At 42.2% G+C, this 22,152-nt stretch overlaps 1 protein-coding gene across 5 annotated transcripts in view; it reads left to right on the top strand.

Moving 5' to 3' along the window:
• Window positions 1-22,152, top strand: part of ptpn4a (protein tyrosine phosphatase non-receptor type 4a) — a 307,008-nt gene that overhangs the window by 158,471 nt on the left and 126,385 nt on the right. For all 5 annotated transcript variants that reach the window (XM_048534273.2, XM_048534272.2, XM_048534276.2 and 2 more), the window contains 3 exons: window positions 4,879-4,999; window positions 5,114-5,201; window positions 7,437-7,525. In XM_048534273.2, coding sequence (XP_048390230.1) covers window positions 4,879-4,999; window positions 5,114-5,201; window positions 7,437-7,525 — 298 coding nt within the window. The remainder of the gene's footprint in view (window positions 1-4,878; window positions 5,000-5,113; window positions 5,202-7,436; window positions 7,526-22,152) is intronic.

Genomic DNA, 22,152 nt, shown 5'->3' with positions numbered 1-22,152 from the left:
ATCTGAGATCCTCCCCATCATTCTTCTAGAGTTGAGTGAATAGGTCTGAAACAATCCAGTCCGTACTAATATGTTCTTCTTGCTGTACCGTGAATCAGTTGGTCGCCTATCTCTTTGTTCCCCATTGTAAATGCACCTGTTGCTGACTGAAGGGGGCCTACATTCATCATTCCTCATCTTTTTCTCTTGATGTACCCCTAGAAACCTTTAAAATCAGTCTGTCTGGTGCCTGCAAGCCTATGTTCATACTGAATACCTCTTCTTATTATCGGTGTTTTTGTCTCCCTTTGCTAGAATCTTAACTATTCCCAGTCGTCAGGTCTGTTGCATTTTTGAGCAATTTGAATGCTCCTTCCTTTGGATTTAACACCATCTCTAACTTCTCTTGTTAGCCATGGTGTGACCACAGTTACTGGTTAATTCTTATGCCAAACTGGGAGGAATAACGTTTACAATTCATCCATGCATTCTTTAGATGGTTACCATTTCCTTAGTACTTTCATCCCTTTAAGTAACGATACTCAGTTGCCAGCCCATGCTTCATACCATTGAGATTGCTTTGATCTAAATTCAGGACCATTGCCCATCTTAAGGGAAAAGTTCTATTTCATTGTCATCCCTCTTCCTTCTGTCTTCTACACCATGAACTTTACCTTAAATACTTAGATTGCTCTTCAACTTTTCTAAATTACTACGATTTAGGATATGTCCTTAAAGCAAGTTCTTCAGCCATTCACCCGACTACTTTCCTATGACAACATCACTGATTTTTAGTTTCCTTTCAGTTGCAAGCAGCTGAATCACTACTGAAGTTCAGGACCCGCAAAGGATTCAGCACTGACTGTGACCACTCAATGTTGCAGGACTGCTGTGGCTTATCTTCCAGCTACTATCCCGGTAGTGGAGTAAGAAGCAATAGCTATAAGGCAATATGGGTGGAAGGGTAATAACAAATGTAACAAAAAACCTTCCCGACTCACCTAATTTCTTACTGACGGAATTCCAGAGACTTGCACTTGACGTCTATACTCGCTAGAAATTCACATATAAAGGTTTTTCCTTTATTTATAAATGTGTTGTATTTATGTGTAAGAAGATTTATGCAATATTTTTGCATAGTAGGCTGATCTCTATTTTCTCTAACATGAACTGTCTAGTCAGCTCCATTTGTTAATTTCACTTCTCTTCTTGGCAGTGCCATATATCTTTCTGTGCATTGTCCAAACCAGTTTTGTTAAATACAGCTTGAATTTCATAATTATTCCAGCAGTATTCTAAAGTCCAAATATCTGTACCATCTTAATATGAAAATTTGAAATGCTCATCAAAATTAGGTAGTTGGCCTCTCCATCTAACACAACATCAAAGAATATTAGTTTTAACTGTGCATAAAAACTGCTATTCATCCTCAGCGAGCCAATGAGTTTACACAAAGATTAGCTGAAATATGTATGCTGCAAAGGCTTCAGTTTCAGTCCCAGTTCTGTAATGGTGAATGTGTTTGGCACACTTGCCTTAATTGGTCAGTACATTGAGTACAGGAGTTGGGACATCGTGTTCCAGCTTACAGGACATTGGGGAGGCCACTTCTAGAATGAAGCACACAGTTCTGATCACTCTTCTGTAGGAAGGGCATTGTTCAAGTTGAAAGGATGCAGAAGTGATTTGCAAGGCTGTCTTTTTTTCCCTGGAGTGTCAGAGGCTATGGGTTGACCTCATAGAGGTGTATAAAAACATGAGGGGTGTGGATCGGGTGAATAGTCAAGGTCTTTTCCATACAGGGCAAGTTGAGAACTAGAGGGCATAGGTTTAAGGTGAGCGCGGAAAGATTTAAAAAGGACCCGTAGGGTAACATTTTCACGCAGAGGATGGTGTATGTATGGAACAAGCTGCCAGAGGAAATGGTGGAGGTGAGTACGCTTACAACATTTGAAAGGCATTTGGATGGGTAAGTGAGTAGGGAAGACTTTAGAGGGCCAAATGGGACTAGGTGAGATTGGGATATATCATCGCATAGATGAATTGAACCAATAGGTCTGTTTCCATTCTGTATGATTCTAAGTTACCCAGAAACCTGCTGCTGAATTTAACCCATGGACCCTTTTGTCTGAGCGTGAGAATGAGATTTCATTATCTAGTGATGCTACCATGATAAACTAGCAAGGTAAATCACAGCAATAAAGTTTGTTTAGCCAAACCTTTGGGGTTACCAGTTTCCATAGAAGAAAAGAGTTACAAGAAAAAGTGTCATGAAAATTTTCCATCATTTAACACAGAGCCACAGTGTAATAATGCAAAAAGAGGCCATTCAGCCCATCGCGCCTGCACTAGTTCATAAAATTAGCGTAATTATCCTGTGGCAATCTCCTGCATTTTCCTCCTACCCTTGCCTCTTGTTTTTATTTCATCATCAACTACACTCTCAAATGTTTCAATTGATGCAACCCTCCACCACCACACACTCTTCTACCTCAGTGCCAGTTCTTTATCCAGGTGAACAGTTCTACCTGTATTCCATCTAACCTTTCTAACCGGTCTACCTTGAGGAACCTTGTCGAATGCCTTACTGAAGTCCGTACAAGATCACATCTATCACTCTGTCCTCATCAATCCCTTTTGTTACTACTTCAAAAACTCAATCAAGTTAGTGAGAGAGACACTTTCCCACCCACAAAGCCATGTTGACTTGCCCTAAATGGCCCTTCCCTTTCCAAATACATGTAAATCCTGACCCTCAGGGATTCTCTCCAACAACCCGCCCACCACTGACATCAAACTGTCACCAGTTTATCATTCCCTGGCTTTTTCTTGCCACCTTTAAGTAGCGGCAGCATATTAGCCAACCTCCAGTCTTCTGGCACCTCACCTGAAGTCCAGGTATCATTCTTGTAAACTTGTGTTGTATGCCATCCTAGACCAATATATCCTGCTAAGATGGGATGCCCAAGCTAACACACGGACACCTGCCACCTGTGGTAAGGCCTACACAGCATAACAGGCTACGAAATGAAGCAGACAGAATAGCCCACTGAATTACATCCCTCTCTGATGCACTTAATGCTTTTAACGCTCGATTCAAACAAAAGGTCAGTGAAATGGTGTCACCTGCGCCAGCAGCCTCGAATGCACCTGTTCCTTCAGTCACTGCTGCATGCCGATTTGACGGCGTCTTGAGAATGTGGTACAGACGGAGTCCCCGGCCGTGCACTCCTATCTTATGCATACCAGCTGGCAGATGTATTTGCTGGCATCTTTAATCTCTCCTTAATACAATCCACAATCCCCACCTGCTCCAAGACTGCCACCACTATCCCAGTACCAAAGAGAAAACATGCAACGTGTCTCATTGACTACTGCCAGGTGGCTCCAACCTCCATCATTATGAAGTGCTTTGAAAGGTTAGTCATGGCTCACATCAACTCTCCCCTCCCAGCCTGATTCAGTCCTATGCAATTTGCCAACCAGTGAAACAGGGTCATAGCAGATGCCATTTCCCAGGCCGTACTCTCATCCGCGGAAGTCTAGATAATCAGGATACCTACATCAGGCTTCGACTTATCGACTACAGCTCTGCCTTCAACACTATAAGCCCAACTGAACTAATCTCCAAACTCCAAGACCTAGGTCCCTGCTCCACCCTCTGCAGCTGGGTCCACGACTCTCTGACCCACAGACCACCATTAGTGAAGATAAGCAACAGTATCTCTTCACGACAATCCTTGGTGCCGCTGCCCTGCAAGGACGTGTAGTCAGCACCCTACTGTACTCCCTGTACACTCATTATTGTGTGGTCAATTTTCATCCAAACTCCATCTACAAATTTGATGACAAAACCACTGTTGTAGGCCAGGTGTCAAACAATGACCCGATAGAATACGGGAAAGAGAGTCCATTGTGACATGGTGCAATGATAACAATTTCTCCCACGATATTAGCAAAACTAAGGGATGATCATTGACTTTAGGAAGCAAGGAGGACATGCTCCTATCGACATTAATGGAGCTAAGATGGTTGAGAGCGTGAAGTTCCTGGGAGTGATAATCACTAACAATTTGTCCTGAACCATCCGCGTCGATGTAATGGTCAAGAAGGTATGGCAATGCCTCTTCTTTCTCAGGAGAATAAGGAAATCCGGCATGCCCTTAAGGGCCCCCATGAACTTTTATAGATGGACCATAGAAAGCAGTCTACCTGGATGCATCACTGCTTAGTACAGCAACTGCTCTGCCCAGGACCGTAAGAAACCACAGAAAGCTGTGAATACAGCCCAGATCAAAACGCTAGCCAACCTTCCATCCATTGACTTCATCTACACATCTCCTTGCTGTGGAAAGGCAGCTAACATCATAAAAGACTCTTCCCACACAAGTTATAATGTCTTCCAACCTCTTCTGTCAGGCAGAAGATGCAAAAACTTAAACACACCAACAGGTTCAAGAACAGATTCTTCCCTGCTCTTATTAGATTTCTGAATAGTACCCTCAAATTTCAAATCTAACGTTAATCTTGCTTGCTGTGCATCATCTTACAGCCATAAATTTGTATTCGTTGCTCTGGTCAATCACCCTATGTTCTGTGTATATCATGATCTGCCTGTATTGCACACAAAACAAATTTTTCACTGTACTTAGCTATGTGTGACAATAATGAAGCAAATCAAATCAGATCTGCTCTCAGTATTCCAAGTGGGGTCTTAACTGGAGTTATATATAAACTGCAGCATAACTTTTGCATCTTATACTCCAGTCTTCTATATATAAAGACTAGCATTCCATTAGCCTCTGTGAATACTGTTTTTCAATGTCTGTCTTGATAACAAAATAGTTTGGGACAAGTGTGGCATTTGGTTCTAATTTTTGAAATTTATTATTTTTGAAGCTGAACTGGGAGATTACAACATATCAGAGCACTTGCCAGGCTACCTTGCCGATTATTCTTTTATCTCCAATCAGCCACAAGATTTTGAAAAAGAAATTGCAAAATTGCATCAGCAACACAGGTAAGTTATTATCATCCATATTCTATTTATTCTGATCAGTATTGTTTTTGGACGTTTTGAAACATTTGTGTTTGACTGTGTAATTGATGTGCACTTTTCTTAAAACAAAAACAGAGGACTCTCTCCTGCGGAATCAGAATTTAATTACCTAAATACGGCCCGAAGCTTAGAACTATACGGAGTTGAATTGCACTATGCAAGGGTAAGTTTAAATCTAACCCTTTAGCTTGGCTTCAAGATGACCCATTGAGGAAAATTTGCATTCATCTTTACTCTGCAATGATCAGTTAATTTAAAATGTTATGTTTATCAGGTTTTATGTTTTTAAAATATCATTTGTGCTTCACCTCTTAAACAGTCGCATGTTTACTATCTTTGATTAATTGTGTGATCATGAGTTGAATTGAAGGATCTTTTCAGTCACTAAAAGTAAACATGCAGACGTAGCAAGTGATGAGGGAAGTGGGATGTAGGCAAGTGGGAAGTTCACCTTTATAGCAAAAGGAATTGAGTACAGGAGCAGAGATGACTTATTGCAGTCGCACAGGGCCTTGCTGAACCATGTCTGGAGTATTGTGTGTAGATTTAGTCTTCTAATCTGAGGAAGCATATCCTGGCTATGGAAGAAGTACAACAAAGGTTTGCTAAACTGATTCCTGTAATGACAGAACTGGTATGTGAAAAGAGACTGGGTCTTTCGGCGCAGGGTTGGAGGGCCGAAGGGCCTGTTCCTGTGCTGTAGGTTTCTTTGTTCTTTGTTTTCTGTATTCACTGGAGTTGAGAAGAATGAAGGGGATCCCCTAAAAGCTATAAAATTTTAATAAGACAAGAGCAGGTGAATGCAGGAAGGATCTTTTTGATGACTGGTAAGTCTGGAACCAGGGGGCATGTTGGAATGAGGTTGGTTAAATCATTTAGGTCAGCGATGAGGAAACATTTAATCACCCAGAAAGTGGTGAGCATGTGGAATTATCTGCCACAAAATTTATTTGAGGCCAGAATATCGAATCCTTACAAGGAGGAGTTAGTTTTTAGTGTCTAAAGGGATCAAATGATATGGGGAGAAAGTGGCAACAGGGTTCTGGTTTGGATGACCAGCCATCATGGTGCTGAGTGACAGAGCAGGCTTGAAAGGCTGAATGGTGATGACCTGTTCTTATTTTCTATGTTTATTTGGTCCTTTGACTTTCAAACAGCTGAAGCGGAGGATGCTTTGTGATATTTGCTGAGATGTTCAGGGAGGGATTATTGTCAGTTTAAATTGATAATCAACTAAGTAGATTTAATTTTGGGTTACTATTATATTGAACCACAGAACAGTAAGTTGATGACTCTCCAATTAATTTATTCTTTGACTAGTGTTGTCCAATAAAACTTGCTGACTAGCCATAGATGTAGCTGCAACCACATCATTTTAGGTCTGTGTTAATTATAATTCAAACTGGCTTATAATTAGATGGTCATTTGACTATTGTAGAGCCCTCTTACCTTGAGCACAATCATCACATATTTAAAAAGAGCAGAATAATACTTGGAAGTGATCTTATTTAGGAAAATGTGACCGCACAATACTTTTCAGAACAGTTTTACAAACAGTTGGGTCTAAACTCTGTAGATGGACGCTCAGAAATGTTCTAAACCTAATGGGTTAAGTTAATTTAACTTTACCATTGGTGTGTATTTTAACGAGATCACTGACTGCAAGACCCAAAGGCGGTTAAATTTTAAAAAAAGGAGATATGTACATGATAATCAACACTTTTGGATAACTCTAATTGTCCTGAATTTGAAAAACCCTGATTTGAAATATTGGTGAATGTAAAATCGCAGATATTTTAATCAAGTTTTGTTAATTTGATTCTAAGCTCTATGAAGCAATTCTTTTAGAGGTGAACATGGCTGCATATATTCAGGGTCACAACTTGCATTTCTTGTACAATTGACTGACATCTCCATTTTCAGATGGGACACCACTGGAGGTGTCTTTACCCTCTATAGGATCTCTTTATACAGCTGTTATTGCTTGGATTTGACCTTGAGATAGTCTTAAGTTGGCCCTGTAGTTTCTTCAGGACCAAGTTGGCATCACTGAAGCATATAGTCGTTACACTAATAGGGAAGGATTGAATGATAGGTCCATTGTCTTAGCCCAATGTATATACTGCATTCTTAAAGACAACATATCAGAGACACTGCATGTTGCAGCAAGCATTCTCAGTAGGGACAAGACTTGAGATTCCATGCTATTTAATTATCTATTATTTAGAGTGTGTTATCTCTGACCTCAAATGAAAGGTCATTACAGGTTTGTCTTAGTTCAATTAAGTCACTGTTTAGAATTTTGATAATTTCATGATTTTACTAATATGAAATAAACGCTAATGCATTTGCAGGAAATGTACACAATTTGACATGAAATTATTCCGTTTTTTTGAAGGATCAAAGCAACACAGAAATTATGATTGGTGTGCTGTCGAGTGGAATTGTAATTTACAAGGGCAGGGTACGAATCAACTACTTTCCATGGTAAGAGCTCGCTGCTTCCCTGCTTAAGACCTGATTTTGTCGAAGCCTTTTGATCACTGTCCCTCATCTTTCTTCCTTTGGCTGACATTTTTTTGCATCACTGTTGCACCTTATTCCATATTAAAGACTTTCCAAGAAGAGGAAGTTGTTTGGGGACTTCCTTTGTAGAAATTGCCTGTTGCAGACTGAGTGTCTGGAGAGAAATAAAAGACTTTCCTAGTTGTCCACAAGGAATAGATAGCAGGAGTAAGAGACCTGAGTTTGGTGACCAGGGCAAGGTTGCATAATCAGCTCCTGAGTAGTTGTCTGTAGTTGATAAGTTTGATTTAGTTGACGAAGTTCAAAGTGGTGGAAGAACTGGGCCATGTGGAATTCTCCTCCTGCAATACGTGGAAAATCAGAGACACCACTATTTTTGGTGACTATGTAAGCAGGAAGTGTGTTCAGCTGCTGCTCCTGATTTGTCCTTGGAGTGCTAGGCGCTGCAGTTGGACACACTATGGAGGATCCATTTGGCTGAGAATGTCATGGATAGCATGTTTAGTAAGCTGCTCACGCCACCAATAAGAACTACACAAATCGAGAAGAGTCTGACCACCAGGAGGATGAATAAATGTGGGCAGGCAGTGCAGGAGGTCTGTGACCTATGGGCTGAGGTTAGAAACAGGAAAGGAGAGGTCACCCTGTTGGGAGTTTTCTATAGGCCTCCGAATAGTTCCAGAGACGTGGAGGAAAGGATAGCAAAGATGATTCTCGATAGGAGTGAGAGAGACAGGGTAGTTGTCATGGGGGACTTCAACTTTCCAAATATTGACTGGGAACACTATTGTTCGAGTACTATAGATGGGTCAGTTTTTGTCCAGTGTGTGCAAGAGGGCTTCCTGACACAGTATGTAGATAGGCCAACAAGGGGCGAAGCCACATTAGATTTGGTACTGGGTAATGAGCCCGGCCAGGTGTTAGAGTTGGAAGTAGGTGAGCACTTTGGTGATAGCGATCATAATTCTGTTATGTTTCCTTTAGTATGTGTAGGTGTATACCACTGGGCAAGAGTTATAGCTGGGGAAAGGCAATTACAATGAGATTAGGCAAGATTTAGGGAGCATAGGATGGGGAAGGAAACTGCAGGTGATGGGCACGTTAGAAATGTGGAGCTTATTCAAGGAAAAGCTCCTGTGTGTCCTAGATAAGTATGTACTTGTCAGGCAGGGAGGAATCTGTAGAGTGCGGGAGCCGTGGTTTACAAAGGAGGTGGAATCTCTGGTCAGGAGGAAGAAGAAGGCTTATGTTAGGATGAGATGTGAATGCTCAGTTAGGGCGCTTGAGGGCTACGAGGTAGCCAGGAAAGACCTAAAGAGAGAGCTCAGAAGAGCCAGGAGGAGACATGAGAAGTTGTTGGCGGATAGGATCAGGGTAAACCCTAAGGCTTTCTATAGGTATTTAAGGAATAAAAAGAATGACGAGAGTAAGATTAGGGCCAATCAAGGATAGTAGTGGTAAGTTGTGTGTGGAGTCAGAGGACATAGGGGAAGCACTAAATGAATATTTTTCAACAGTATTCACTCTAGAAAACGACAATGTTGTCGAGGAAAATACTGAGATACAGGCTACTAGATGAGGTGGCATTGAGGTTCACAAGGAAGAGGTATTAGAAATCCTTCAGAGTGTGAAGATAGATAAGTCCCCTGGGCCGGATGGGATTTATCCTCGGATCCTCTGGGAAGCCAGGGAGGAGATTGCCGAGGCTTTGGCATTGATCTTTAACTCGTCATTGTCTACAGGAATAGTGCCAGATGACTGGAGGATAGCAAATGTGATTCCCCTGTTTGAGAAGGGGAGTAGAGACAACCCTGGTAATTGTAGACCAGTGAGCCTTACCTCAGTTGTTGGTAAAGTGTTGGAAAAGGTTATAAGGGATAGGATTCATAATCATATAGAAAAGAATAAATTGATTAGGGATAGTCAGCACGGTTTTGTGAAGGGTAGGTTGTGCCTCACAAACCTTATTGAGTTTTTTGAGAAGGTGGCCAAACAGTTAAATGAGAGTAAACCGGTTGATGTAGTGTATATGGATTTCAGCAAGGCGTTCGATAAGGTTCCTCACAGTCGGCTATTGTACAAAATGCGGAGGAATGGGATTGTGGGAGACATAGCAGTTTGGATCGGAAATTGGCTTGCTGAAAGAAGACAGAGGGTGGTGGTTGATGGGAAATGTTCATCTTGGAGACCAGTTACTAGTGGTGTACCGCAAGGGTCGGTGTTGGGTCCACTGCTGCTTGTTATTTTTATTAATGACCTGGATGAGAGTGTAGAAGGATGGGTTAGTAAATTTGCAGATGACACTAAGGTCAGTGGAGTTGTGGACAGTGACGAAGGATGCTGTAGGTTGCAGAGAGACATAGATAAGCTGCAGAGCTGGGCTGAGAGGTGGCAAATGGAGTTTAATGCAGACAAGTGTGAGGTGATGCACTTTGGTAGGAGTAACCGGAAGGCAAAGTACTGGGCTAATGGTAAGATTCTTGGTAGTGTAGATGAGCAGAGATATCTCGGTGTCCATGTACACAGATCCTTGAAAGTTGCCACCCAGGTTGACAGGGCTGTTAAGAAGGCATACAGTGTGTTAGCTTTTATTAATAGAGGGATCGAGTTCCAGAACCAAGAGGTTATGCTGCAGCTGTACAAACCTCTGGTGCGGCCGCACTTGGAGTATTGCATACAGTTCTGGTCAACGCATTATAAGAAGGATGTGGAAGCTTTGGAAAGGGTGCAGAGTAGATTTACCTGGATGTTGCCTGGTATGGAGGGAAAGTCTTACGAGGAAGGGCTGAGGGACTTGAAGCTGTTTTCGTTTGAGAGAAGAAGGTTGAGAGGTGACTTAATTGAGACATATAAGATAATCAGAGGGTTAGATAGGGTGGATAGGGAGAGCTGTTTTCCTAGGATGGTGATGGTGAGCATGAGGGGGCATAGCTTTAAATTGAGGGGTGAAAAATATAGGACAGATGTCAGAGGTAGTTTCTTTACTCAGTACTAAGGGAATGGAACGTTTTGCCTGCAACGCTAGTAGATTTGCCAATTTTAAGTACATTTAAGTCGTCATTGGATAAGCATATGGACATACATGGAATAGTGTAGGTTAGATGGGCTTCAGATTGGTATGACAGGTCGGCACAACATCAAGGGCTGAAGGGCCTGTACTGTGCTGTTATGTTCTATGACCATTACCCTCACAAACAGGCATACCATTTTGGATACTGTTGTGGGGGGCTTGCCCTGTCAGGGGAAAGCAGCAATAGCCGCCACATCAGTGGCACCACAACTGGCATTGTTGTACAGCAGGAAGGGTTGAATTTAAGTGAGCTGGAGTGATAGAGATTCTACCTATAGTTATAAGTACAGATTGACATTTCTGTGGCCTCACGTGAGACTACAGGATGTTGTATTACTTCCCTGGTGCCAGGATCTGAGCTGTCTGTGAGCACAGGTTGTTTTAAAGGGGATGGATCAGCAATCAGAGAGCGCGAATCTGCAAGTGGGTTGTGTAGGAAGTTGAAAAGCAGGACCTCCTAGGGTTGTAATCTCAAAATTACCTCCTTTGCCACATACCATGAGCCCAGGAATACAAAGATAGAACAGTTAAATATGTGACTAGAGAGCTGGCGTAGAAAGGAGGGCTTCAGGTATGCACATCATTGGGATAGTGTTCCGGGGCAGGTGGGGCATGTATGAGCTGAATGGATTGCACCTAAAATTGAGGGAAGGTTTATTAATATGACTTGGGAGGGTTTAAATTAGTGTGGCGGGGGAAGGAACTAGAGCAGTAGTTCAGCAAGTAAAATGGCTGAGGAAAAGACAGACTGAGAAGAAGAACTGACTGGGGTGGTTACTGAACCGGTAGGACTGACTGACTGAAGTGTATTCGTTTTAATGCAATGGGTATGACAAGTAAGGCAGACTGATTTAGAGACTGGATTGATAGGTGCAACTGTGATGTTATAACTATTACAGGGACTTTGGTTGAAAGAGGGTCAGCAACTGGGAATATAGACTGGAAGCAGCTGTTTGAAGGTAAATCTGCATCTGGCATGTGGAAATCTTTTAAAGACCAATTGAGTAGAGTTAAGAGGAAATATTTGCATTCAACCTGAAACATTAACTCTGATTTCTCTCTCGAGGTGCTGCCAGACCTGTTGAGATTTTCCAGCAATTTCTGTTTTTATTTCTGCTTTCCAGCACTGGCAATTCTTTCTTTGTTGATCAGAGTTCAGGCCCAGCATGTTCCTGTGAAAATGCAGGATAAGGATGGCAAGATTTGTGAAACTTGGATGACGAGAGAAATTGAGAGCTTAATCAAAAAGATAAAGGAGGTGGATAAAAGGTTTAGGAAACTGAATACAGATAGAGTCCTTGAAGAATGCAAAGATAGTAGGAAAAAACTCAAACAAGGCTAAAAGTGGTCATGGCATATTTTTGGCGAACAGGATTAAGGAAAATTCCAAGGCATTTATACATATTTTGTTTATGTATGCTTTAAAATAAGGATCAAAAGGGTAGCTAGGAAATGGGTAGTTCCACTCAAGAACGTAGGAGGGAATTTTTGCATGGAGTTGGAAGAAGTGAAGTTCTCAATGGTGCCTACAATTATTATTCACGAAACAGAAAGATGTGGTGGATAGTGAATCTTGGGAGGCGTATGTTGATATTTATAGAGTCATACAGCATGGAAACAGACCTTTTGGCCCAACCGGTCCAAGCCAAACATATGACCTTTCTTCCAACATAACATCAGTAAGTCGGGGTGTTCACTGATGATTGTATAGTGTTCAGCACCATTCGCAACGACTCCGATACTGAAGGAGTCTATGCTCAAATGCCACAACATCTGGAGAATATTCAGGCTTGACCTGAAAAGTAGCTAGTAAAATTCATGCCACAAATATGCCTGCCAATGGCAATCTCCAATAAGAGACTGTCTAACTACTGCCTCTTGACATTTGTGATGTTACCATCAATGATCTCCCACTATCAATACCCTGGGGGTTACAATTGACCAAAAACTCAATTGGACTCCCCGCATAAATGTAAATGGCTACCAGACAAGCTCAGAGGCTGGGAATACTGCAGCAAGTCGCTCACCTGATGATTTGAATCCTGTTCTTCACCCACAAGACACAGTTAACGAGTGTGATGAAGCATTACCCACTTGCCTGGATGGATACAGTTCCAACAACACTCAAGAAACTTGACACCATTCACGACAAAGAAGCCTGCTTGATTGGCATCATATCCACAAACATCCACCCCCTGTATCACCAATGCTCAGTAGCAACAAGGTAAACTGCAGAAATTCAAGATCTGTAGACAACACCTTCCAAACCCACGTCCAATTCCATCTGCAGGACAAGGGCAGCAGATACATGGGAACACCACCAGTTGCAAGCTTCCCTCCAAGCCACTTGCCATCCTCGCTTAGAAATGTATCGCCATCCCTTCACTACTCCTGAGTCAAAACCCTGGAATTCTGTTGCTAACCGCATTGTGGGTCAACCCACAGCAGGTGAACTGCTGAGGTACAAGATGTCAACTCTCCACCACTTTCAGAGGGGCAACCAGGGATGGGGAATAAATGAAAGCAACAGTGTAAGACCATAAGAACAAAAGTCGGTCCCTTCAAGTTAATTGTCTAACTTTTCCTGGATAACTGTCCAACTGCATTGGAAACTAACAAAGAGTTCTACTGATAAGGGAGTTTCCCTTTGGAACCTTTAATTTCTTCCTTTTTTTTGGCTAAGTGCAAGTTGCATTGTGTTTTTTGGAGGGATTCTTGCCATGCGACCTGGTGGTTTCTACAGCATAGTTGAGAATTGCACATCAGGAAATTGTGGAATCCTTGGTATAAGAGACTTGTACGGAAACTGGAGGAAATTATACGAGCTCGATAGGACCTAATTGGTAGATATGAGCTGGGTTCAGCAGTCATGGACTCATAGTATCTTAGCTCATTGTGCCTCATTAACCACTTACTCTGTCCCATGGCATCTCTCATTCAATTCTAGCCCAATTTTTCCTTTTGGCATTCCCAGAACAAATTTCCACTCAGTGGGTATCCACTGAAAAACTAGCATCTCTCATACCTGCACCATCTTTGAAAGGTCACTGCAACCAGAGAAGCCCTGGCAATCTGCTGTTTCTGTTTACCAGCAACATAATGGCACAACAGCCACAATGTCATACTGCCACAAACTGATGCTCCTTCACACACAACCCCATTCTCTCACCCTAATCGCCATTTAGCCAACAGGCAACACACTTGCCTTTAGATACAACCCATCTGAACACCCTTTGAATCCTTGCTACTATTTCACGACCGACAACTAGTCTGTAGTCCATGACTGCTGAACCCAGCTCATATCTACCAATCAGGTCCTATCTAGCTCATATAATTTCCTCCAGTTTCCGTACAAGTCTCTTATACCAAGGATTCCACAATTTCCTGATGTGCAATTCTAATCTATGCTGTAGAAACAGCACGCTTGTCATCAAAAAACCTGGGCAAATGTGTTTTGATAGCTACCTGTAACAACATTAAAAATAGGTTATTTAGCGCCCTCTACCAAAGCTGTAGGATGTTTGCTGCTGGTCCTTCATTCTCAACTGTGACATTGACACTTGACGATTTTCCATTCATTCATTGCTTGCTTGTTGACTTTGTACCTACTTTTCTGGCTGCAAGTATATTTATATTCCAGATACTTGTACTTTGACTCACATGTTGTTGCAACATGTCATCTGTTCCCTTAGCCCATAATGAACTACTGCTTGGGGCCTGCCTTCTCAATTCACTTTTCATTATTGTGCTAACACAATGTTTATACCTTAATTACTGGGCAAGTTCAATGTTATTTGCAAAGAGCTTTGAACCAACTTGGCAGAGAACATTTCAGTTGTTTTACTTAGGGGTCCAGTGTTCTTTAGGTTGTTTGGTTGTTAGTTTCATAACCGTTTATATGGCAAAAAATTATAAAATTGATGTGGTATGTGTTTTTATAAGATGCTTCATAATTGCAGTCTGAGTTGTCTGTAACTCTTCAGAACAAAATCTACCAACAGCAGGAACTATATTCCGTAGAATTATATTTGAAAATATGCATAAACTCTGGATTTTTCTTGCTTATCTAATGAACGCTAGTCTATATTGAATAACTCGAATATGATTTCCAGCATTTCAACTCACTTAGAACGATTGTATGTTATGTCTATCGCTAGGTATTTATTGATTTTGAGTCCCTTTAAGTCTGTCTGGAATAAACATTTTAAACAGAAAATCATTAGGATGCTTGATGTCATTGACTTTATCTCTCCGTAACGGAATGTTTACATTTAAAATATATATGTGAATGTGTATCAAGAAAATCATTCAAATGTTCAGTAAAGACAATGTTCATATTTAGAGCATTATACCTATTTGGTGTGAAGAATTTTGTTCTTTTATCAAGATGGTGAATTTGCTGAAGTCGCATGAGCAATTTATCATTCCTCAAACATTATCTTGGAATTCAAATTAGATTTGTTAAGTGAGATAAGAAATAATCATTGATAATGGGAACTGCAGATGCTGGAGATTCCAAGATAATAAAATGTGAGGCTGGATGAACACAGCAGGCCAAGCAGCATCTCAGGAGCACAAAAGCTGACGTTTCGGGCCTAGACCCTTCATCAGAGAGGGGGATGGGGGGAGGGAACTGGAATAAATAGGGAGAGAGGGGGAGGCGGACCGAAGATGGAGAGTAAAGAAGATAGGTGGAGAGGGTGTAGGTGGGGAGGTAGGGAGGGGATAGGTCAGTCCAGGGAAGACGGACAGGTCAGGGAGGTGGGATGAGGTTAGTAGGTAGCTGGGGGTGCGGCTTGGGGTGGGAGGAAGGGATGGGTGAGAGGAAGAACCGGTTAGGGAGGCAGAGACAGGTTGGACTGGTTTTGGGATGCAGTGGGTGGGGGGGGAAGAGCTGGGCTGGTTGTGTGGTGCAGTGGGGGGAGGGGATGAACTGGGCTGGTTTAGGGATGCAGTGGGGGAAGGGGAGATTTTGAAACTGGTGAAGTCCACATTGATACCATGAACCTTCAGTTCACCTGGGCCATCTCCAGCACATCCCTCACCTTCCTGGACCTCTCAGTCTCCATCTCAGGCAACCAGCTTGTAACTGATGTCCATTTCAAGCCCACCGACTCCCACAGCTACCTAGAATACACCTCCTCCCACCCACCCTCCTGCAAAAATTCCATCCCCTATTCCCAATTCCTCCGCCTCCGCCGCATCTGCTCCCACGATAAGACATTCCACTCCCGCACATCCCAGATGTCCAAGTTCTTTAAGGACCGCAACTTCCCCCCCACGGTGATTGAGAACGCCCTTGACCGCGTCTCCCGCATTTCCCGCGACACATCCCTCACACCCCGCCCCCGCCACAACCGCCCCAAGAGGATCCCCCTCGTTCTCACACACCACCCGACCAACCTCCGGATACAACGCATTATCCTCCGACACTTCCGCCATTTACAATCCGACCCCACCACCCAAGACATTTTTCCATCCCCACCCCTGTCTGCTTTCCGGAGAGACCACTCTCTCCGTGACTCCCTTGTTCGCTCCACACTGCCCTCCAACCCCACCACACCCGGCACCTTCCCCTGCAACCGCAGGAAATGCTACACTTGTCCCCACACCTCCTCCCTCACCCCCATCCCAGGCCCCAAGATGACATTCCACATCAAGCAGAGGTTCACCTGCACATCTGCCAATGTGGTATACTGCATCCACTGTACCCGGTGCGGCTTTCTCTACATTGGGGAAACCAAGCGGAGGCTTGGGGACCGCTTTGCAGAACACCTCCGCTCAGTTCGCAACAAACAACTGCACCTCCCAGTCGCAAACCATTTCCACTCCCCCTCCCATTCTCTTGATGACATGTCCATCATGGGCCTCCTGCACTGCCACAATGATGCCACCCGAAGGTTGCAGGAACAGCAACTCATATTCCGCCTGGGAACCCTGCAGCCATATGGTATCAATGTGGACTTCACCAGTTTCAAAATCTCCCCTTCCCCCACTGCATCCCTAAACCAGCCCAGTTCATCCCCTCCCCCCACTGCACCACACAACCAGCCCAGCTCTTCCCCCCCACCCACTGCATCCCAAAACCAGTCCAACCTGTCTCTGCCTCCCTAACCGGTTCTTCCTCTCACCCATCCCTTCCTCCCACCCCAAGCCGCACCCCCAGCTACCTACTAACCTCATCCCACCTCCTTGACCTGTCCGTCTTCCCTGGACTGACCTATCCCCTCCCTACCTCCCCACCTACACCCTCTCCACCTATCTTCTTTACTCTCCATCTTCGGTCCGCCTCCCCCTCTCTCCCTATTTATTCCAGTTCCCTCCCCCCATCCCCCTCTCTGATGAAGGGTCTAGGCCCGAAACGTCAGCTTTTGTGCTCCTGAGATGCTGCTTGGCCTGCTGTGTTCATCCAGCCTCACATTTTATTATCTAAGAAATAATCATTGGCTGTATTGAACTAGTATGGTACACCCAAGTAATGCATCTGCTACTAATTTGAGCTCAACATGAGTCCTAGCTGGTCAGTTGATGTGGCATGTTGAGAATAGGGAGATGGGCAAGTTTACTGTTTAGAATTGACAACTGAGGAATTTTTGAATTCCCCTTGTCTTTTGAGGTGCCATGTTGTCAGGTAGTGGTGTGATGTTCTCTCCTGCACTTGACTTGTTAAGGTCTCTGGCTGTTGCTTGCCAGATGTGCCCAAAGTCAAGTATTTCAGGAGATAAGAGAGTGCATGCAGCTGAATTGTACTTGCACAATTTGAAAAAAATAATGGTGGGAATGTCCTCTGTTAGAGTTTTGGCAAAGGGCTGCCATTTAGATCAAATGCAGACTGAAACAAGAGGCAGGCCACCCATCTTCATTTCTAGCTGCCTTTTGACAGCTGCAGGGATTGGATAGTGTGCTTAAATGATGTGGAATGAAGCACTGACCATGAGACCTGTGTGTAGTGCAACATGGAGCCCATGTGACAGGTTTGTAGGGAGCCCAGAAAGTGGAGGCTGAATTACTCTTATCACTCCGTGCATCTGGGGCTCAGAAGCCAGTAGAAACTGAAGAGGAGGCAGATGGTCACTAGCTTTGTGCAGCTGATGCTTGGGAAAACTCAGCAGCAGTAGTTAACTGTGTTGTTGGAGAATTAGAATGTGAGGAAATCAAGGAGGAGGAGTAGTTGCTCGGAGACAGTAAGCATTGCAGATACTAGAAGCTAGAGTCAATAAACTTAGAGCTGGAAAAGCCCAGCAGGTCAGACAGCATTCAAGGAGCAGGGAAGTCAGTGTTTCAGGCTAAAAACCACCTTCAGGATTGGGTAGTTGCTCTTTGCAGCTGGGAGTTGGGAGCCTGGGAATCCCAGACACACCAGCTCCTTGGCAGTGTTGAGAGTTAGGGCTTGGGGAAATGCTGAACCAATGATGAACTGCACAGAAGATGTGGAATATTGTGTTTTTTGAGTGATCGGATTGGCTCTTTAAAGAAGAGGAATTTAAGTATTTTTGGGACTTTCAGGAATGGCTGTAGTTGGGTTCCATTGCATTTGTCGTATCACCTGTTTAAGGTGCAGTTTTGTGGTGTATTTGCGTACAGTTCACCTGTTAATTCTTGTTTAACTCGTTAGTTCTGGATATTATAACGCATAATAATATTGACTGTATTTTCGTGTTGTAAATTTTCTTCAGTTTGTTTTAGACAATGTAATCTTCTGACTTTGTTCTCAAAGTGAGGAACCAAGCTTTCTAAAATTTTTAAACCAAAAGTTACTGTTCACAAGCTAGACTGTAACAGAATTGAAGTATCTTGGATCATAGCATAGTGTAACAAACAGATTGCCAACACACACTTTTGCAGTCTGAGTGTAAAACAAATGCCAGTGAGTCTGAAAGTAAACTGAGGAATAATCAGACAAGGAAAGTATTTGTTTCCATGCTGTTTAATTTCATTGATTCCTCATTTGGGAATTCGTTGAAGCCTGAGGTGAGTGGGAGAGTAGCATATTTTCATAATACGACAAGTAATTTGCAGCAGATTTAATATTACTTGGAAAACAGTTTTGTATTGTACTTCGGAGGTGATTGTGGTGGTTGATGGGGTATATGTAAACAGACAGTATATTTGAAAAAGCTTCCAAATCAGCTGAGTAATTCCATCTTGTTATGGTATTTATCATTTCACTTTCTGAAAGATGAGAAATGCATATAGACCCAGAATATGCAGTATACGCAATAAGAGGTTTCTTTGTCACATCCCTTGGGCCCAATTCTATGCAGCTAAATGATGGAGGATAGAAATGTGAGAATGTAGTTCCATAAAGCTTTACCAGAAAGTTTTCCCACTTCTGTTGTGCAGCTCTTTCCAATTTCTTGATAATGTTAAAATACTTTGATAAAAATTCTTTGTCTATGACATAATGCTGCCCTGAAACTCTGTAAAGTACCGTGATATTCTATGTATGTTTATGCTTCTTTCGAAAAACATTTTTAAAATCCAATCTTGTTTGTGTTAAATTAACTCCAGAATACTCCAATAATCCTTTCAAGATTAAACTTGAACTTGGAAATAGACTAAAAGTATACTAATGATATCTAATAAATAGTGCACTCGCTTATATAAACTCTCTTCAACTTAACTGTGTTTGCTTTGTGTTATATATTGTGTAGAAAATAAAAGAACCATAAATTGCCTGTGGATTTGGGAAGTCTGTTCATTATTACATAATTTAGGTTATTAGTTTTCTGTTGAATGCTTTGCTTTTCTAGTAAGCCTTGAAGCTAGATCTCAAGTATATTGTCATCCTATCGATGACATTTCAACATGACACCTTTCCTTCTGGGTGGAATGTATTCCATCCTGTCTCATGTCAGAACAGCATAATGATTGCGAGCAAGCCCAAATCTTTAGGAGGCAGATTTTAGATCTGTGGACAGTTAAATTGATCAATCAGTTTGCTAGGTTGCCTTTTTTGTGTTTTCGTAAACTTTATTAAATGCAAATTATTTTACTTTATTTGAGATTCTGAAATATTGTAAAACATCCTTGTAAATTATTAACACAAAATATTCATGTTAGAAATCTGAAATGTAAGAAGAAGCTGGAAATATTCAGATCTGGTAACAGTTGTGGAGAGAGAAACAGTTATTGTTTCAGGCTGATGAATTGCTGATGACATCGGTTTCAATGAATTGTCATTAACCTGAAACGTTATTTCTTGTCCAGTCTGCATAACGCTTTCAAACCTGTTGGGTAGTTCCAGCAAAAAAGTTGCCCAATTAGACAATATTCAGCTGCTGGTTTTGAAAGCAAACATCATAACTTAGAGTTACAGTAGCTAACATTTAATGCTGATCGGTGTACCCTCATCCTCCATTTACCAAATTCCAGAAAAATGACCATCCAAAGAAACAAAGACAAGGATACTACTCCAGTTTAGACAATCTCAGCACATACTTTGTATGGTTTTCGTCATGGCTCTTTATGTTGCAAATTAAAATGATTAAAAACAGGAAGCCATTTAACCAATCACATCCACGTCTGATCTCTATACTACAATTCAATCCCTGTCATTTCCTTCTAGCTCTACAAGCATATTTGCTGTTCATGCCCAACCACTTTACTCCTGAGCTGGTTTTTTTAACTCCCTTTTATCACCCTCGTGACCAGTGAGTGCCAGGTTGTTACCACTCAATTAAATTATTTTGGCTCATTTTCCAAGATGTCAGTTATTTTGTTACATTGGAATGTTGTTTTGAAAGATTATATAAAATATTGAAACTGATAATGAACAACCCTAATTTGCTTCATAAGAGCCTTAGTGGCTGTTGGAACTTGCGTAAATAATCTAGATTAGGAAAAACAACAGCATTCTGCACTTTGATTTTAACTTTCCGCGTAAATGAACACTGTCACCTCTTACTCCTTCAGTAGTCTAGTACAGGCAAATCAGAATTTGATAAAAATAAGACTGTCTGTTCATGAAGGAGTCTGAATGAATGGTAAATTCATTTAATGGTGACCTAATATCACGTAAGCAACAATTTGCTTGGAGCATGACCTCTATCCATTGGATCAGGTTGCGTGGATTTTCATCGTTTTCATACATCAGAAACACATCTGAACGGACTACAAGATTCCAACAACCACTGGGCATCAGAGTAACCCACAAACCCACATCAACCCTACGACAATACTGAATGGCCTAGGCAGAGTGGATGTTGGAAAAATGTTTCTATTGGTAGGAGAGACTAGGACCCGAGGGCAGAGCCTTGGAGTAAAAGGAAGACCTTATAGAATGGAGATAAGGAGAAGCTTCTTCAGACGGAGAGAATCTATGGAATTCACTGCCACAGAAGGCTGTGGAGGCCAGGTCATTGAGTACATTTAAGACTGAGATAGACAGGTTCTTTATCAAGGGTTACAGTGAGAAAGTGGGAGAATTGGGTCGAGAAACTTATCAGCCATGATTGAAAGGCAGAGCAGACACGATGGGCCAAATGGCCTAATTTCTGCTCCTATGTCTTATGATCTTATGGACAACTGCTCACCTGAACCAAAGACCCATTACCCAGTATGGGCAGGACCAATGTCATATACAAGATCCTTGCAGAGACTGTGACAAACACTACATCGGACAAACAGGAAGGAGATTAACAACAAGAATACACGAACACCAATTGTCTACAAAAAGACACAACCATACTTGCTCATCTCTATCCATGTGGACAAGGAGAACCACCAATTTGACTAGGACAACACCAAGATCCTGGGACAAGCAAAGCCGAGACACGTACGGGAATCCCAAGAAGTGTGGTACTCCACAAAGAAAGCCATCAACAAACACAGAGCTCGACCTCATATGCACTCCATTGCAAAGGAAAACTGGAAATAAGGTAATCCAACTCAACAGACTCCAGAGTTCAAAAAGCAGGCGGGAAAACACAACAGCGCTTCATTGGAGGCTGTACTGATGATGTTACCCAGCATGGTAATGGAATGTCGGCGAAACAACGAACCAGCTCAGCAAGCCAACCAACTACAATATGGATCTTCTTCATCTGGTTAGTGAAATTTTCCAGTTGAGCTTAAGGTAAATAGCCATGAGGGTTAATGACACATCATAAGGGCTACATGTTTGTTGATATTGAAAGATAATTGATGGGATGCATAAAGGGATTTATTTCTACTTTTCATCTATATGCCACTTGCATTATTTAGAGAAGATATGGAATAAGGTGCTTTAGATGTTAGCTTAGACATCAGGTATGTTGCCACTTGACTTGACTTGCCTTCAATTAAATCTATAAAAATTCAGTAGGTGAAGGAAGGAAAGCGATACCTTTGCAGAGTTTGCAGTGACAGAATACATGGTAAGAGATTTGCATACAGAGTGTATAAAATATGATTGTAATAAATAAGTGCTGAAAAATATGAAGAGGCTTCATTTCAAATCCCCTCAAATTATTTACCAAGTCATGGCAACTTACTCTGTCCAAGACTGGCAACCCAGAGCCACATTCCATAAATGTGT

The sequence above is a fragment of the Stegostoma tigrinum genome, chromosome 7 (genome assembly GCF_030684315.1).
Source record: "Stegostoma tigrinum isolate sSteTig4 chromosome 7, sSteTig4.hap1, whole genome shotgun sequence".
NCBI classification, from domain to species: Eukaryota; Metazoa; Chordata; class Chondrichthyes; order Orectolobiformes; family Stegostomatidae; genus Stegostoma; species Stegostoma tigrinum.
Note: the sequence above shows the minus strand (reverse complement) of the source record. Positions and strands in the feature narration are given on the sequence as shown.